Source organism: Anopheles gambiae, chromosome 3, assembly GCF_943734735.2.
Source record: "Anopheles gambiae chromosome 3, idAnoGambNW_F1_1, whole genome shotgun sequence".
In the NCBI taxonomy this organism is placed as follows: Eukaryota; Metazoa; Arthropoda; class Insecta; order Diptera; family Culicidae; genus Anopheles; species Anopheles gambiae.
Genome location: NC_064602.1, coordinates 15,254,373 through 15,271,831, shown reverse-complemented (window position 1 = coordinate 15,271,831; position 17,459 = coordinate 15,254,373). Strand labels below are relative to the sequence as shown.

General features: G+C 50.8%; 2 protein-coding genes across 5 annotated transcripts in view; both read right to left on the bottom strand.

Annotated features, from left to right (window-relative positions):
• LOC1275549 (inositol-pentakisphosphate 2-kinase) overlaps positions 1–3,601 on the bottom strand; it is a 114,024-nt gene extending 110,423 nt beyond the window's left edge. The window contains exon 1 of one of the 3 annotated variants that reach the window (XM_061655462.1): positions 2,807–3,601. The gene's annotated coding sequence lies outside the window, so the exon portion shown is untranslated. The remainder of the gene's footprint in view (positions 1–2,806) is intronic. The other 2 variants (XM_061655461.1, XM_061655460.1) reach the window with 2 other exon arrangements.
• A 318-nt stretch (positions 3,602–3,919) lies between these two features.
• Positions 3,920–17,234, bottom strand: LOC1275545 (chromodomain-helicase-DNA-binding protein 1). 2 transcript variants are annotated; one of them, XM_061655457.1, is made up of 7 exons: positions 16,656–17,234; positions 14,279–15,121; positions 14,082–14,197; positions 8,671–13,749; positions 8,404–8,589; positions 8,126–8,326; positions 3,920–6,450 (listed from the first exon to the last, which is right to left on the bottom strand). In XM_061655457.1, exons 1-7 carry the CDS (start codon positions 16,662–16,664, stop codon positions 6,144–6,146), a joined length of 6,741 nt encoding a protein of 2,246 aa, XP_061511441.1. In that variant the 5' UTR covers positions 16,665–17,234; the 3' UTR covers positions 3,920–6,143. The 2 variants fall into 2 exon arrangements, with proteins under 2 accessions (XP_061511441.1, XP_061511442.1); XM_061655458.1 differs by having other exon boundaries at positions 8,404–8,586.
• Positions 17,235–17,459: the final 225 nt, after the last annotated feature.

Sequence of the window (17,459 nt, the reverse complement as noted above, 5' to 3'; positions counted from 1 at the left end):
AAAAACATGAAATATTATTAAACAGATATTTTTCTATATTTAAATTAAAAGCTTTCTTTGTACAACGTGAAAATCTTGGTAATGTAATAATTAACTCATAAACCGAGACAAAATTAAGTAGTTAAAATAAAGCACACATCAAAACGTTTACACGATCAAAACATCAAAACCTCATTCGATAACCTGCGTGAACTGTACATAAGACAAATTATACAAAGGAATCGTACTAAAGCACATATTTTGATCGAAAATATGTGTAAAACATACTTTGCGTAGAAATAAAGTAGTCTTCGGGCAATTTTGTTTGCAAAGCTGCTCAATAGCGTTATTTTGACAGACAGAGAAAATATTTATGTGCAGTCATGTTTAAACATGATTATACAGCTGTTCACAACGTTGAAGTGTTCAACGATAGTATAGAGTCCTTTTCAACAAGGACGCGCGTTTTACAAACTATTTTGCTTAATTACGATACAGTCATTATCCGATATACGGGACACCAAGCACATTAGCGTTGAATTAAAGTTTTTTCTTCTTCTACTTCTTCTTCTATTTGGCGTAACGTCCTACGCGGATATGCCGGCTTATACAGGCTTTCGAGACTTAATTTATTACCACGCAGCCGGATAGTCAATCCTTGCTACGGGGGGACGGGCTTGAACCCATCACGGGCATGTTATTGAGTCGTTCGAGGTGACGACTGTTCTACGGGACCGCCCATTTAGAAGAATTTTAGAAGAATCACGCACTGCAAATTCGCGTATATCGAATAAATAATGCGAATAAATTTTGTATTTCAATCCGATACAAATTCGCGCTACGTTAATGCAAAAAGACTCGATACTCTTCTTATCACATTTGGCTTCAGATGAATGGAAAATTTTCACCAAAAATGATTCGTGCTATGTTTTGACAATGCTTATATCATTTTAAAACTCGCTAAAATTTACATATTTTTCTTATGGAAAAATAGCTGTGGTGAATATATAAAGGTACAAACGCTCAACTTGAGGACATAAACCGGGCTCTGAGCCGACCACACAATCTCCCCACGATTATACGAATAAACGCTCTCTTCTATTTCACCAACCTAAGAGAACAGACGTGAGTAAAACCGCTACAAACTCATCATCCGAAACCCTACTTGGAAAACCCCCCAAATAGCTATGAATAGTACCAATTTCTATTGAAATTTAGCACAATACAAGCAGCATATTCTGCTAATATTTTTTAATGTTTACATGGCGCTTAATTTAAAATAATATGAACAATGCTGTATGAATACTGTGATAAGAGTTTGACATCATTAAATTATCCAAACTTCTCAAAGCGCGGATGACATCGGTTCTCTAGTCACACTATTGAGGACTATTTTGATTTAAAACAAAAATACGTATCAAATTTGTGCATGTGATTTTTTCATAATGAGTGATAAGCTCGGCCATTGGTCGTTAGCTAAGGAAACAAACTAAGCGAACAACTGTGCTCTACCCACATGTATAGCAGCGGTGGCAGGTTAAAGGATCGTGTTCCAGGATCTATTGCGGTTGACAAAAATCTCATCGCTCATCGCAACAGTATTGATTAATAGAGGAAAATTGAAATTATAGCAAACAACTAAATTTTGCAACATGCGTATTTGGTTCAAAATCAGCTGCATGCGTTGGTGATGCTGGCCGTTCCGGAAAAAAGAAAAAAATCAATCAAAAACAGATAAAAATCAGCGCTGTTTTCAGGTTTCCAGTTCACCAGTTCCGACCATTCACCCAATGAATTAATGAGACCAAACATCATTCCGTCTTTGGTCTTTGGAACCTTCAACGGATATAATGCCGAGTATTCATACATAATTTTACACATCAATCGATAGTAAATTTTTAATGTAAATGAATAAAAAAATAAAATAAAGCTTTATATTTCGTATGTCCGCACACCATACCCATAGTGCATCGGGCTGTTGTTGAAATGAGTCAGGGGGGTAGGAATGTCAAATAAACAAACAACCATCAATGGTGCATTTTCTCTTTCTAAATGCAAATTACAGGGCAAATATAAAACAAACCGCATTGTTTTAACTGTTTCGCGATAACAATTTAAAGCAATGTTTGTTTTAACTATACCATTAAGTGTTATTTGACACTCGATAATTTCACTTACAAACAATAAAGCATCGGTTCGCCAGAAGAACAATTTCGTCCAAAATTTCGTCGTATATTCGCCAGAAAAACAAACTAAAAGTAACGAAAATGCGAAAACCCTTCCAACACCGCAACGATGTGGACGTACCAACAGGTTATTTTCCAGAGGGTTCTTTCGCGCTGAACTTTGACAGCTCGGGAAAGAAAATTGGACTGTTTTGGTTGTTTTTTTTTTTTTTTTGGTCACTCGCTCTCTTCACTCCGTTTCATGAAAAGTGGAGGAAAAATGCAACTAGAATGCATTTAAACGGCACACAAACACAATCACCTTTCTCACCAATCGCTTGAACAATATGTACAACACACCCCATGGAGTGTGGTGTATCCAATTAATTTACCATTAGCTACCACATACCACCACATTTGCCTATGGATTTTTTTTTTTGGCCACGAATGGAGCAACAACAACCGAGCAAGAATTAGGTCGACGTTATTTTTCTAGAACGGGCCCACCAAAAAAAAACGCTCCCTTCCGCGCCGATTTTCAGGGACACAGTGCTCGTTGTTGTCGCCCACAGCAGCACGCGATCGCTTCACGTTGACCACAACACCGCGCAGAAAGGGAAATTTGTTTACCCCTAAAAAGCCAAAGAAAACAAAACACTTACCCGCTGGTAGAAAGCGCATGGAAATGGAAGTTAATTTCCCCACCAGAGAAGAACACGATGGCGGAACGCTACTGCAGCTGGATTGCGCTGCTGTGTACTGTGCAAAACTTCCGTGGCAAATGCATTCACATGACATTGTCAACCGCGCACCATCGCAGCATGCACAGGAGGCAGAAAGGACCCGCGCTGCAACTCAGATGTTTAGGGAAACCACTTAATCACTCGCCTTCCACAACGCACCAAAAACCGCACCAGAACGAATCTCGCACCCCAAAAGCACCCGCCGCGCGACCACTATATTTCCACTCAACAACACTTTGCAAACGCCACCGAAATACACTGCCTCATTACACAATAATCACTCCCAAATTTGGCTGATAAGAAAGAACTGCTGCTGCTGCTGCTGCACCGTCGTCGTAGCTTCCCACATCTTTTCACCCACAGACTCTCGTCGTATTGCTTTGCCGCCTACTGCGCGCTGCTGCACAACACAGCCCTACCTACGAGACCGTCGTCGCCATTCGGCAGAAGATGGGAAGACGGCACGGAAGAAAATGCAGCTACTACACAGAACTACACAATTTCCACGTTTTTCCCTTTCCTTTCTTTTCAGGACTCCCGTCTACTGTTGGCTTTCGCCACACCAAACACAAAAAATGCAAAACGGCGACCGCGAACCGCGAAAACTTGTGCGCCCACTCCGGGAGGGTTTGAGTTTTTCCTCTTGTTTTTACCGAAAGCTTCCAAAAAGGCGCTAACACCAGCGCTGCACAGCGGGACGCCCGGGCGGGTCATGCGGGTGTGACGGAATCGTGGTTGACTGCACTGGACAAATTGCATTACGTTTGTTTTTAAATCAAAAATTCAATTCAAAATGACCGTTATGCGCTAACATCAGAAAAAATCATTTGTTATCGAATTTTATTACAACATCTACTAGCTTTATGTAAATTGGTTGTTCAAGTTTGTTTGAAAACGTTTCACATCCGTTCGGCCAATAAATTCAAAATGACAGTTACAAACCATATGAACCATCCGTGGCGGTAAGAAGCACCGACAAATTCACTCTTTGCACCCAGAATGCGACTTCCACAAAACCGAAAAGCAGACAAATTTCACGTTGCAGAATAATTCAAGAATAATTTTCCTTTCGTTTATTTGTGTATAGAATCAAATGTAACTGCATTTGTTGTTCAAATTTTCGTTATTAGCACAAGGGTTTTGTTGTGTTATTCCGTTATCTCTCTACGCGTTATTCTCCTTCCTTACCTTGCTAAAGCCTTTTTTTCCTGGTTCATCATCTTCCACTTTTCCACGTCTCCGCGCGATTCCTATACGTATATGTTATGTATCTTTATGTATATATATAGAGCTTTTTTGTTGTTGTAACTGTACATACCCTAGATGTTCTAATGCTATGCTGTTGCTATCTTCTCTCTCTTGTTCCTGAATAATGCCCCCTGAAGAAACTGGCCGATGCTAGTGGTAGTAGCACCGGTTGCTTTCTAAATACGTATAACTTGGCTGTCTCTGGATGTGCTTGACCGTTTCTGCTTCCTGCTTCCTGCGCGCCATATGGATTTGTGGAAGAGTTTTGTGTCTATCGTATAACGCCCGGACCCGGAGTCGATCGTGCTCACTTGTGGAGGGGCAGAATGGCTGATTGATTTTGCGCTTCGCCCGGTACACTTTGTGGTCCATTGATTTAGCTTTCCTCCTCCTTGGCTTGCCTGTCGTGTCTTTCGTACGCACTATAAAACTTAGAGCATAACATCACAATCATTTCGTGCCGTACACAGAAGCCGTTAGTGTTTCTTCATTCGCTTTTGTCCGTGCCGTGGATGGATGTAATTAAAAAAAGAAAAGATCTTCTAATCGAAGGAAAACCAGCTTTTTAAAAAGCCAAAAGAAAGTAAAAAAACGGATAGCAAAACGGCAAAGAAAAATGAGATTGATCAATTACAACCCAACAAAACGGACACGTGCGTTCATCGCGATGCGCGCGCGCCCCACGTGTGCTTGCGCAAGCCCGCCCCGATATGTGTCTCTTGCGTATGGGGTGCGTAAACGCACGGGATAAAGCAAAAACAGGGAGGGAGGAAAACGATGGTAAAGGCGTATATCCTCGTAAATCCACGCTAAAACAACATCGTTTTCGGTTCGGCTTCACATTACTCTCATCATTGGCTGTTCTTCTTCTTCTTTTCTGGCTGCTGTTTTGTTTGCATGGCTACTATATTCTCTAGGGCGGTATAAAAAAGAGGTACCTAATAGATTCTATTGCTTATTAAACCGGGCTTGTTTTTTCGCATAAAATAAATTAAACCTTACTTATTATTATAACATCGCACAACACACATCGCACCTTCGATGCTGCGGGATGTGTTTTGTGTGTGTGAGTGTGTGGGGTGTGGGGTGAGCATTACGCAACTAAATCCACAATCAAATGGGTTTCCACTTTTTGATTTGCATGAGATGAGTGTGTGTTTTCGATCTCCTTTTTTCGTGGGGGTTTTTTTGCTTTAAAGTGAATAATTTCATTCTAGCCTTTTTTGTTTTCACTTAATACAAATTAAAAATGATTTTCACATGCATTCGCAATTAAACACTATGTTTGTTTTGTTGCTTACATTATCATCATCACACACACAAGCGCGCGCATTCCTATTTCATACTCTCTATCTCTCTCTCTCTCACTCTCTCTCTTTCTCTCGCTTGCATCTTTCACACATTCTTCTAAGTGGTCTTCACGGCTTAGCACCCTAAAATCGAGGCAGATATAGATACACACAATGAGAGTAAACCTAGACCAATTCGGCTACACTAAACCTAGTATAGTAGCTCCTTTTAGGGATTCGCTTGCTCTCTTTCTCTCTCGTTCTCTTTCTCTTTTCTCGCTTTCTTATGCGTAATCTTCTAAACATTATCTTAAATTTAAGTGATTTTCACTCCTGTTCACTATACACACATACAATTGTCTACGACGTGACGACGTGACGACGATGACTTTTTCCACCGATTCCATCTTCGCCTCCTCTTTTGAACTTCCGAGAACTGTACACACCACACTTTACCACGCTTTCGAGCGCGACTGTTCCGATCCGTACAATACATGTATATGCAAAATGGTACACACGTTTTACAGTAACAGTTGCCAAACGTTCCGCTTGCTTCGCACTATTTACAATTCTCTCTTTCCCCCACCTTGCGGATGGATGCGTGACCGAAGGGACGAAGGAAACGATGGATCTCGTTCCTATCTCACCAATTCGATGAGTACTGGTTTTGAGGAGAACAAACTAACAACAACGGGGCGCGCTGGTGCAGGGTGTTTAAGTTAATTATTTGCCGCTGGCGGTGGCCTTCGATCGTACTCCGAACGTCGATAGTCGAGATAGTCCGCGGGTGGTACCACTACACCGGGGGCGGCCACCACACCACCACCGGCCCCGGTGGGCATTACCACCGCGACCGGTGGTGCCGTACCGGACGGGCGCGATGAGGGAGGATAGCCACCGCCGCCGCCGCCACTGCCCATCGGATAGCGGTAGGAGCTGTCGCTGCCGGGCGGATAGTAGCCCCCGGACGGGGACATACCGTAACCGTGGCCACCGGAATAACCGCCAGAACCGGGTGGAGGGTACCTAGTAAAACAGTGAAAACGATTTTATTATTAAAATGAGTTAAACACAATTATGATTCAAAATTCAGGGATAGAACGACCCTTTAAGGCTTAAATTAAAATGAGCGATTCGAGTGAAAGTTCATGTGGAATGTGATTTTATAATGTTAGTGTGAATAGTTAAGGAATTCATCATCCTATCTATTGATAGTGTTCTTTAGAGCGCACCCACGACTCCGATCCCCCTCCGGCTATTATTAGTCCGACTGCGACTTTGGCAAAATCTGAGGCACTAGTTCCGCCCAGAGTCGGAGACATCCAGAGTCGTCTGGAGTCGTCCAGAGTCGTTCATAGTAGTCCGGAGTCACCCGGAGTCGTTTGGAGACGGAGTCATCCGGAGACTTCCTGAGTCGCCCTGAGTCGTTCGGAGTAGTCCAGAGTCCTCCGAAGTTATTCGGAGTCGACTGGAGTCGTTTGGAGTCGTTTGGAGTTGTTCTGAGTCGTCTGGGGTCACCCGGAATCGTTTGGAGTCGAAGTCGTCCGGAGTTATCCGGAGTCGTCCGGAGTCGTTCGGAGTCGTCCGGAGTCGTTTGGAGTCGTCCGGAGTCGTCCGAAGTCGTCCGGAGTGGTTCGGAGTCGTCAGAAGTGGCCCAGACTCGTTTGGAGTCGTTTGGAGTTGTTCTGAGTCATCTGGAGTCGCCCGGAATCGTTTCGAATCGTTTGGTGTCGTTTGGAGTCGACCGGAATTTGTGTCGGTCGGAGTCAACAGAAACCGTCCGGTGCAATGTGCTTGTGATCAGGCATTTCATTTCGTTGTGTTTTGTCGACTTCAGACTTCAGACTTCAGACTTCAGATGACTCCGACTCTGAACGATTCCGGGTGATTCCGAACGACTCTGGACGACTTCGAACGACTCTGGACGACTTCGAACGACTCCGAACGACTCCGGATGACTCGTACTCCGAACGACTCAGAACGACTGCGAACGACTCCGAATGATTCCGGATGACTCCGGATGACTCCGGGAGATTCTGGACGATTCCGAACGACTCCGGATATTGCTGCCGGACCTAACTTCCGGAGTCGGTTCCGAAATTATCAGAGTCGTATCGAAGTCGACTCCGGATCTTCGCCAACTTAACGCAACGAATGCAGTCGCGAGACTCAAAGTCTCTATATATTATTAATGACAATTATGATCAATACAATAAAAAAATGAATTAAAAAAAATTAAGAAATGTCACCTTCACTCTCACTCAATCACTAAAATTTGACATTTGGAATTGTTTTTGGAAATTTCATACTAATTACAGCGGAACGCCTCATCGGGACTCGACCTCGCCCGGAGGATACTCGAATATCACGAATAATGGTCCCGAGTATGTTGTTTATTACAAATTATTAAAGTATTTTCGAAATTTGTATTCTGTTTTGATTAAACCTGATCAGTTTTTCATCAACTTTGTGTTTGAAAATATTTGAAAGGTTGCATGAATTTTAGTCTTTTTTGTTATGACATATTCGTCTGATAACGATTTTTTAAACATCCTCCACAGCACGCAACGTTTACACCTTGGTAATGAACTGTCATTTCTCAATAACACAGATATACGGACAGCCGGATAAAAGCTACCCGTATAAACGGAGTCCCACTGAGAGTACTAAAAACTAAAAAAGAAAAAAAAAGGTTTCTTACCTTCGCTTGTCCTTGTAAGCCCGGTCACCTCGGTCACGGTCGCGATCCCTGTCACGGTCCCGATCACGGTCCCGCTCCCGATCTCGATCCCGGTCCCGATCGCGCTCACGATCCCGATCGCGATGGTAGCCGCCGGAGGAGGAGGAGTGTCTGCTGCTGCCGTAACCGTCGTACCGGTCCCGTTTATGATCCGGCCCGAAACTACACCGTAAAGCGGGTGACAAACAAAATAAGTATTTCGAATCTTGATTTCTCCCTGCCCTCTCTTTGCTACATACCGATGATCACGCCAGGCACCACCATCGGCAGGGTACGGGGCTGGGCTCCGTTCGTCCGGATAGGCGCCGCGCATGCTTTGCGGCGTACCCGGTGCACTGCCCCTGGACGACGGTGGTACGTTTCGCATGCGGTCCCGCTCCGACCCGTACTCGTCCCACTTCTTGTCCCGATCCCGATGACTGCTGCTGCGCAAACGAATATAAAGGGAGTACATTAATACACATTGCTTCCGGGTTTTAAATGCATTCCCTTCGTCCACCACCTACCGACTATCCCCGTGCAGCCGTTTGTACTCTTTGCTATTTTCGTCGTACTCTCCCTCCTCGAGCCGCCGCTTGGAATGCATCGTGGATGAGCTATCGTCTTTCGGGCCACCGGCACTAACAGCATCCGACCCATGATGGCTATTATCACCACCGACCGCCGACTGCTGCTGCTGCTGGTAGCGTTCCCGCTGCTGCAGCGCCGAATCGCTCATAATCGGACCGCCAATACCGCCGCCCGGATGGTGCGAATGGTGATGATGGTGCCGCTTCTTCTCCTTTCGATCGCGCCGCGACCCACCACCCTTGCCCTCGTCCGCACTGTCGCCCGGCGGCGCACCAGCCTCACCGTGCCCGTTGTCTTTCTTCGTGCCACCTTTCCTGCCCTTCCCACCACTGCTGCCGTCTCCCTTAACAGGCGTTGAGTTTGTGGTGCCACCACCACCACCACCGCCCGCTTCCCCACCGGACGCGGCCGACCCCTCGGAACGCTTCAGCGCGTGCTTGTACAGCTTGAACAGCTTGCGCGCATCGAACTCGGTAAACTTCGACACAAAGTACCACAGGTTGCTGCGCCACTCCTTCGCCTTCTCCGGATCGCGGTACTCGGCCAGGCACAGGTTGATCTGGTCGCCGATGCTCAGCAGGCAGGCGCGCGTCTGCCGCAGCTGCTCCTCCTGCGACAGAGACTCGTCCGGGTTGTCCAGCGTCTTCAGCGCCTTCTTCACCGGGCGCATCTTTTCCTTGCACTCGTTGAACACGGTCGGATCGAGATCGCCCAGTATGTTCAATGCGCACGGTTCATTGTTCGCGGTGAAATGCATCGGTCCCGTGTTTTTGTTCTTCTTGTCCTTCTTGGCATCCTTCTGCCGGTCCTTTTTCGATTTCTTTTTGTCCTTCTTGTCCGGGGCGGGCGCGGCATGATTCGAGGACCCCACCGCCGCATGCTCATCTGCCGCCCGCGACCCGTTCGAATGCTCGTCGTGATGGTTGTGATGATGGTGATGATGGTGATGATGATGATGGTCCGATTCTGACAGTTTTTTAATTTTGCTACCAGTCTTTTTCTCTTCAGTCGAACCGACCACCGCGCCGCCAGCCGCTCCTCCACCCGGAGCAACCGCTCCACCACCACCGAGCGCGGCCGCTCCAGCGCCACTCGCCCCATTGCCACCGGCCACCACACCGCCGCCCATCGTGACATCCTCCCCGGCGGCGACGGCCGCTATCGTGGCCGAAATGGAGCAGCTGAACGACGCATCACCGCCATCGCGCAGCGGGCTGCTCACCACGGGGACCGGCGCCATGCCCGCCCCGCCCAGCGCCGACTTCATCTCCTTCGGCTTGCGCTGCTTGCGCGGCTTCGACGGACCGCGCTTCAGCTCGAGCGTCTTGCGCAGCACCTTCAGCAGATACTCGGCGCGCGACTGCAGATGCTTGCCCTGCGGTTTCCGGCTCGCGTCGTTCGACAGTATCTTGTCCGCCAGCCCGAGCGACGGGTCCATCTTCATCGCTTCCCACGACCCAATGCCGAACTGGTAGATGCCGCGCAGCAGCCGCGAGTCGTCCTCCCCGCCCCAGTCCACGTCGAAGTTGGGCGGCCGGGTCTTGATGTTCAGCGTCCAGCGGGCCCGCTCGGCCGCATCGCTCGGTATCACCTCGTCCAGCGGCTGCAGCTCCTCCACGCACTGCATCATCGTCTTCACGTTGAACGAGGCGCCCCCGATCTTGCTCGAGTACGCCGCCCGGGCACACTTCTTCTTCGCGTCGGCCCCAGCGGCAGCAGCCGCGCTGCCGCCGCCACCGTGATGCTTCCCGCCCGCTTCCGCCTCCGCGTCTTTCGCGATCTCGCGCATTGTCTGCAGGCAGCGGTCGTGCAGCAGCTGCGCCACGCGCCGCAGATCGGACAGCGGTTTCTCCTGCAGCTCGGCGTCGCACGCGATCGCCTCCAGCCGCTTGAGCGGGGCGGGGAACTTTTTGTAGCTCTTGATCAGCCGCCGCAGCTCGGCGTCGGAGAAGCCGTTGATTTTCTCCTTGTTCGAGGGCCGGCCGCGCGACCGCTTCGTCTTGCCATCCTCGGCCCCGCTCGCACCGTCCGAATCCAGCGCCTCATCGCTGTCCTCGTCGGCCGCTCCCTTTCGCTTCTTGCCACCCCCCTTCCCACCGCCCTTCCGACCATCCGGCTCGCCGCCATGCTGGCTGTTGCCGCCCGGCTTCACCGCGGGCCGGCGCGGCGGCAGATACAGATCCTTTATCTCCCGGTCGCGCTCCTCCGCCTCCACCAGCTCGCGGTACGACTTTGGAATGATTTCGTCCCAGTCCTTGGTGTCCTGGTCCTGGTCGGCGGCGCCCCCGCCAGGCCCTCCGCCGATCGGTTTCGCCCCCGACACGACCTTGTCCTCGTCGAAATCGAACGTCGTGACGTTGAACGCGGACAGCAGCTCGTCGCCCGGCATGCCGGGCGCCTCGTCGCGCGTCTCCGCCCGCCGCAGTATCTCGTCGATGTCGCACACCAGCTCCTCGTCCCCGTCCTCCTCCTCCTTGAACAGCTCCTCCGCGCCGAACTTGAGGATCGCCGACAGCTCGTCCTTGTTGAACGGGTTGGACGTGTTGCTGCCCCCGTTCTTGTCCAGCACGGTGCGCCCGGTCGTGTCCATCCGCTGGATGACGAGGTGGTCCAGCACCATCTTCTGCTTCGCCCGCTCCACGATGTTCTCCTCCACCGAGTGGGCCGTCACGAGCCGGTAAATGTTCACCTGGTTCTTCTGCCCGATCCGGTGGGCGCGGGCCTGCGCCTGCAGGTCGTTCTGCGGGTTCCAGTCCGAGTCGAAGATGATGACCGTGTCGGCCGTCGCCAGGTTGATGCCCAGCCCGCCCGCACGCGTCGACAGCAGGAAGCAAAAGTCGGTCGAGCCTTCCGCGTTGAAGTGGTCGAGCGCCTGCTTGCGCAGCTCCCCCTTGATGCTGCCGTCCAGCCGCTGGAAGGAGAAGTGGCGCTTCTGCAGGTACTCCGCCAGTATGTCCAGCATGCGCACCATCTGCGAGAAGATCAGCACCCGGTGGCCCGTTTCCTTCAGCCGGCAGAGCAGCTTGTCCAGCAGCACCAGCTTGCCCGAACCCTTCAGCAGCTGCTGCACCACGTCCTGCTGGCTGTTGCGCTGCGTCTCGAACTCGATCGGGCGCGTCAGCGCCGCATGGTTGCAGCACTTCTTCAGCTCGATCACGATGTTCAGAAACGTGCCGACCGAACCCTTCATGCCCTTGCGCAGTGCGTCAAAGTTTTTCGACAGGATCCACTTGTAGTACTGCCGCTGGATCGACGTCATCTCCACGCGCAGTATCTGCTCGACCTTCGCCGGCAGGCTCTTCTCCACGTCCTTCTTCACCCGGCGCAGTATGTACGGTTCCAGCTCCTTGTGCAGCTTGGTGTAGCTCTTGTCGTTCGTCGTGTTGCCGTAGTTGCGCTCGAAGTCGTCCCACGACTCGAACCGCTCCGGCATGATGAAGTGCAGCAGCGCCCACAGCTCCTTGAGCGAGTTTTGCAGCGGCGTGCCGGTGATCAGCAGCCGGTGGTTCGTGTCGAACTCCTTCAGCGCCTTGTACAGCAGCGAATCGTCGTTCTTCAGCCGATGGGCCTCGTCCACCAGCAGCGACGCCCACCCGATCGAGCCGAGGAACGTTTTGTCCTTCAGCAGTATCTCGTACGTGGTGAGGATCGCGTTGAACTTGAGCTTCTTCGTGCTTTCGTAGCACCACTCGTACTGCCGGATGATCTCGCGCGACTGCACATCGCCCAGGTACGTGACCACGTTCAGCTCCGGCGCCCAGATGCCGAACTCGCGCTGCCAGGCCGGCATCGTGCTGAGCGGCACCACGCACAGGAACGGCCCGTACAGTTGCTGCGACTTGAACAGGTAGTAGAGGAAGCAGATCGTCTGGATCGTCTTGCCGAGCCCCATCTCGTCCGCCAGGATGACCGAGTTGTCCTTGCACCACGTCAGGATGAGCCAGTTCAGCCCGTCCATCTGGTAGTCGCGCAGTTTCAGTCCCCGCTCCTCGCCCAGATACTCGGGCTGCTGCTTCAGGTGCTTAAAGTTCGGCCGGTACCGTATCGCCTTGCAGTGCTTCGAGGGCGTCCGGCGCGATTCCTCCCGCTCGTGAAACTCCACGATCTTCTGCTGCCACTTGCGCCGGATCAGCCCGGCGTCCTCCCAGGTCGAGTCCGAGTACGGCAGCGACTCCCACTTGCACAGATACTCCAGCCCGCTGTCGCCCTCCTCCGCCTTGTTCGCCTGCGCGATGATGCGCTCCACGTGGTAGTAGCTTTTCAGCAGATCCTGCTGCAGCTCCTGCTGGCACTCGTAGTAGTCGATGTCCTCCGGGCCGGCCTGATACTTGCGCCAGTACTCCAGCTGCTGCTCGCGCTTGATGTAGTTCTCCAGCTTCTTCATGCCCTTCACCTTCTGCTCGCGCAGCGTCTCCTCCGACTCCCAGGTGCAGTGCAGGTACGACCAGCCCGTCCACTTGATCAGAAACTGTTCCTCCTCCTCCTCCTGCTCACGGCCCACCCCCTCGCCCCCGAGCACGTTCGGGTCACCGTTCTCCTCGATCGCGTACACCGTCGTCACGGCACCGGTCGCACCCCGGCGGCCCCTCCGCCGCCCAATGATGCGCTCGATCGTTTCCGCCTTCTCCTCCTCGGCGGCCAGGGCCGCCGCAGCCTCCTCCGCTTCCTGGTCCACCTCGAGCAGGTCGTCGCTGTCCGTCGGCTCGTCGCCGCTCTCCTCCTTGTAGCTGACGGTGTTGTTCTTCCGGCGCGTCGCGGCTGAGGATCGCTTCCGATCGTCGTCACTGTTGCTGCCGTCGTCCGAGCTGTACGCGTTCGATTTCTTCTTCTTCGAGGCTGCCGCGGCTGCCTTCGATTTGGCATTGGATGTGGTGGAACGTTTTTTCGCTGCCGCTGCTGCTGCTGCCGCCGCTGCGCCGGAAGGTTTCCGCCGGTGGCGCTGCTCCCGCGAATCGTCCGAATCTCCATCGCTGCCATCACTTTCGGACGTTTCCGACTTCCATCGATTGTTGGAGCTGGTGTGAGTGGGGTGTGATGAAGGGAAAGAAAGAGACAAAAAAACAACAACAACATTTTAACCGATTAGCAAACCGATGGCGAGGCGAAAGTTCGAGGTTACGGATCAAACGCTGCGGCAGACGATGCTGGGGCGTAAGATAAATTTAGATTTACGCATAACAGAGCGCATTGGCGATTCTGCGCATCAAACTGCCCGCGCGTTACGCACCGAAAAATGCAAGAAACCTTTTTTATGCTTTTTTTCTATTTCACTCGACCTTTCATTAATGCGTCTTAGAATTTGCGTCGAGATGAAACATTAAATTTACATTATGATAAATTGCCTTACCTTTTCTTCTTCTTCGCTTTCGATGTGGGCTGGGCGGCGGGTCGTTTCCGGGCTGCGGCCACCGCCTTCTTTCGCGCACTTTTACGCCTCAGCTTGTTGGCCGCGTAATCCTCGTCCTGCGTATTCGGTCCGCGTGGAGGAAAAAAACCAAATTAACCCTAACAAAACACACACAGTAGGCGACATTTGCTACTCACATCGTAGCTACTTTTCGACGACTGTTGCGCTTCCTCCTCATCTTCATCCTCGTCTTCCTCCTCCTCGTCTTCATCGTCCTCATCCGGGGGCGGCGGAACGGACGGTGCCGTTACCCCCGCAGCAAGGCGTTGTTCGGCCTTTGGTGTTGCTGTTCTCGTCCCATTCTCCTCCTCCTCATCCTCGTCCTCATCATCGTCCTCTTCCTCATCATCATCATCCTCCTCCTCGTCATCGTCGTCATCGCTTTGCTGTCGGCTGGTATTGCTCGGTTTGCTTGCACTGTTATCCGAATCGCTGTGGTGATTGACGCCGGATGCATTGTGCCCATCCGGTCCGTTTGTGTGTGCAGGGTCCTCTCCCCCACTCTCCTCCGAATCGCTGCCCGAGTGTGACGAGCTTCGACCCGCAGGCCTACTGTGACTGTTTTGCGCCGATGGGTGCGTATGCGTATGATGGTTAGCGCCAGCGCCTACCCGCTCATTGCCGCCGCCCATCGATGCGTCCTCATCGGAGTCGTTCCGATCGTCGTCGTCCTCCTCCTCTTCCTCTTCCTCATCGTGTCGGTTGAGGCTGGATTTGCTGTCGGAAAGTCCATTCTCTGTCCGCGAGTTGCGCAAATCGCTTCCGCTCGAACCGGTGGACGTGTTGTGGGTAGTGGTGGAGGTCGTGCCGCTGGTGTTCCGGCTCAACCCATTGTTGTTGTTGGACGCGTCGTGCTCGTTGTCGCTCGAGCTCGAGCTGGACGAGCCGGATCCGGATTCGCTCTCGGAGTCGGAGGATGAGCCGCTTTTACTGCCACCGCTGCTGGATTCATTTTCCGAATCACTTTTATCCTCTTTTGTCTGCAAAACATGGGAAAGCAGAGCCGTATAGTATCGCGTTAAATGTTTGTTAGGGATAAAACTGTCTTTTAAGAGGTAAAATCACACAATAAATCCTAAAAAAGTGTGTACAAACGTGTTCTATAGTCAATCCGTGTTGCGAAATTGCTGAGCTGATGGCTTTAATAACAATAACATTGAAAAAAAAACATTATCTTTACTCCCAATGTATATTTCGTTTCGTTTTCAGTTTCACTATTGAACCGGCAGCACTACAAAGCTTTTAAAAATGAGAAATTCTGTTACATTTGAAGGGACCATGGCAGGATGTAACATTGCAACCGTGTTAGTACTTTCCACCGCACGTTTAATAAGCCCACATTTATCACACTACATTCATACAGCATTGCACCACCTCACGATCACTTGAAAAAGCCTAAAAAATGATAAATTTTGCTAGAAAAATCACTTCCAAATCGAGAAATTCAACGCTTGAAGCAAAAATCCTCTTTAAAATCCAGTAAATGCAGTGCTTCTCCATGAAAATGATCCGAGTGAACTGAACAGCATTAGCTGCACTGCTAAAATCGTCCAAAAATCGCAAAAAAAGCTTGTTTTTAGCCTATTTGTACCATTTTAAAAGCACCAATCCGCCTCACTGCACACATTTTACGACGCAATAACGTGAAAACTAGCAATAAAACACCGAAAAATGGTTAAAACATGGCAGCATTGCAGCAAAAAGCTCCACAATCACAAACAAACCCGGTGCGGACGTCCGGGATGGTTCCCGGCCGGCCCGATTCGCGAATCTTCCACACCGCCCTGAAGTGCCGCTTTGTTCACTACACGCCCGGGGGGAGGACAAAGAACACCGATTACGTAATCACGAAAGGTACTAAAAACGGCATTTTACGGGCCACAGCCACCGGGATGTCGCCATTCGACCGGGAACCACCGCCGGGCGATGCTTTTCCGCCGGCAAAAATCACCAAAATCGGCCCCAAAAACCGTCTCCCGTCGCTAGGGTCGCGTGATCTAGAACGTTCCACGTGGCGTGTGCCACGGTGACGGGCACACGGAAGGGCACAAATCGCACCCGGGACAGAAAACCTGCCCAGGGACCGGCTCCGGACGCTGGGAAACGGCTTTCGCGTGCCGTATTACCCTACACTCTTGGGATTTGGGCTTAAATTGCGAAAAAGGGTCCCCTTTCGATTTGAACAAAACGGGCCTCCGCGGACGCGCCGAAACTGGGGCAACCGAATGGACGACGATCCAGGGTGGAACAGTGGCCAGTTTCGGCGGACGAGCTGCCGGAATGTTCCACCATCTAGGCCAGTGTGCGCCCCAATCCACAGGCTGGAAGCACAAACGCTGCGCCGCTGTCTGCCGGGTGCTGCCGCTGCCACGGCCCGTACGCCACACCCAGCACACCACCGGCCCCCGCACGGGCAGGCAGACACGAGACGCTCGAAACAAAACGGAAAGGACAAAGTATTGCATTAAAACCATCGCACCACAAAACGCCCCACAAAACCGTGCTACACCTTACCTGGCTCATTACGCTTTTTAGCAGTGTTTTCTTCGGCGGTGTAGGGGAAAAATGCTTCTACCATATGGAAATGTGGCTGAGAATGTGCGCGACACCGTGACGAATCGAATGCGACCGTTTCCGGGCCGGAAAGGGTACGTTGGGCCCCTCAAATTGGCGCCACACGCTCGGGCACTGTAGCGAAAATTTTCCACTCAACACTTGGCTGTCGACGCCATTTTCTTTCGCCGTGTGCCCCGGGGTGAAGAAGGTGCTCCAAGGCTGTGTGTGACACTCGCAACGCACGCACACACACATACACACACTCTCTGCACACACAAAAACGGCACGGTTTCCGCAGGAGATACACAGGAGAGCGCGATCGTGAGACGAAATCACCGAAAACTAACGCACTGCTGGCACATCGGTGGTTCGCTGCTATTGTTGTTTACCAACGGGAACAAGAGGGGAAGCGCTTGCAAGCCAGTCCAGTCGATCGAATTTTGCACCAGCACCAGTTTTGCTGCAGCTTACTTCGGCGCCATCTTAGAAATTGGTGTTGGTTCCATTCTTTTTTGCTGTCTCTCCCTTTCTTTCTCTTTCTCTCTCTCTTTTTCATGCGGCAATGACAGTTTGGCCTTCGTTAAATAGGCCGAAGCGCGCCACTGAACGATCCTTGGTGTTGGCAGACGTTTGGCAACACTGGACGGTGGGTGGAAAATTGAAAATTTTGATGAAATGTGGGAAAAATCAATTAATTTTAATATCTCAAAATTTTCAAATAAAACTCCAAGCATTAAAAGTGATCAAAAAGCGAAATATATT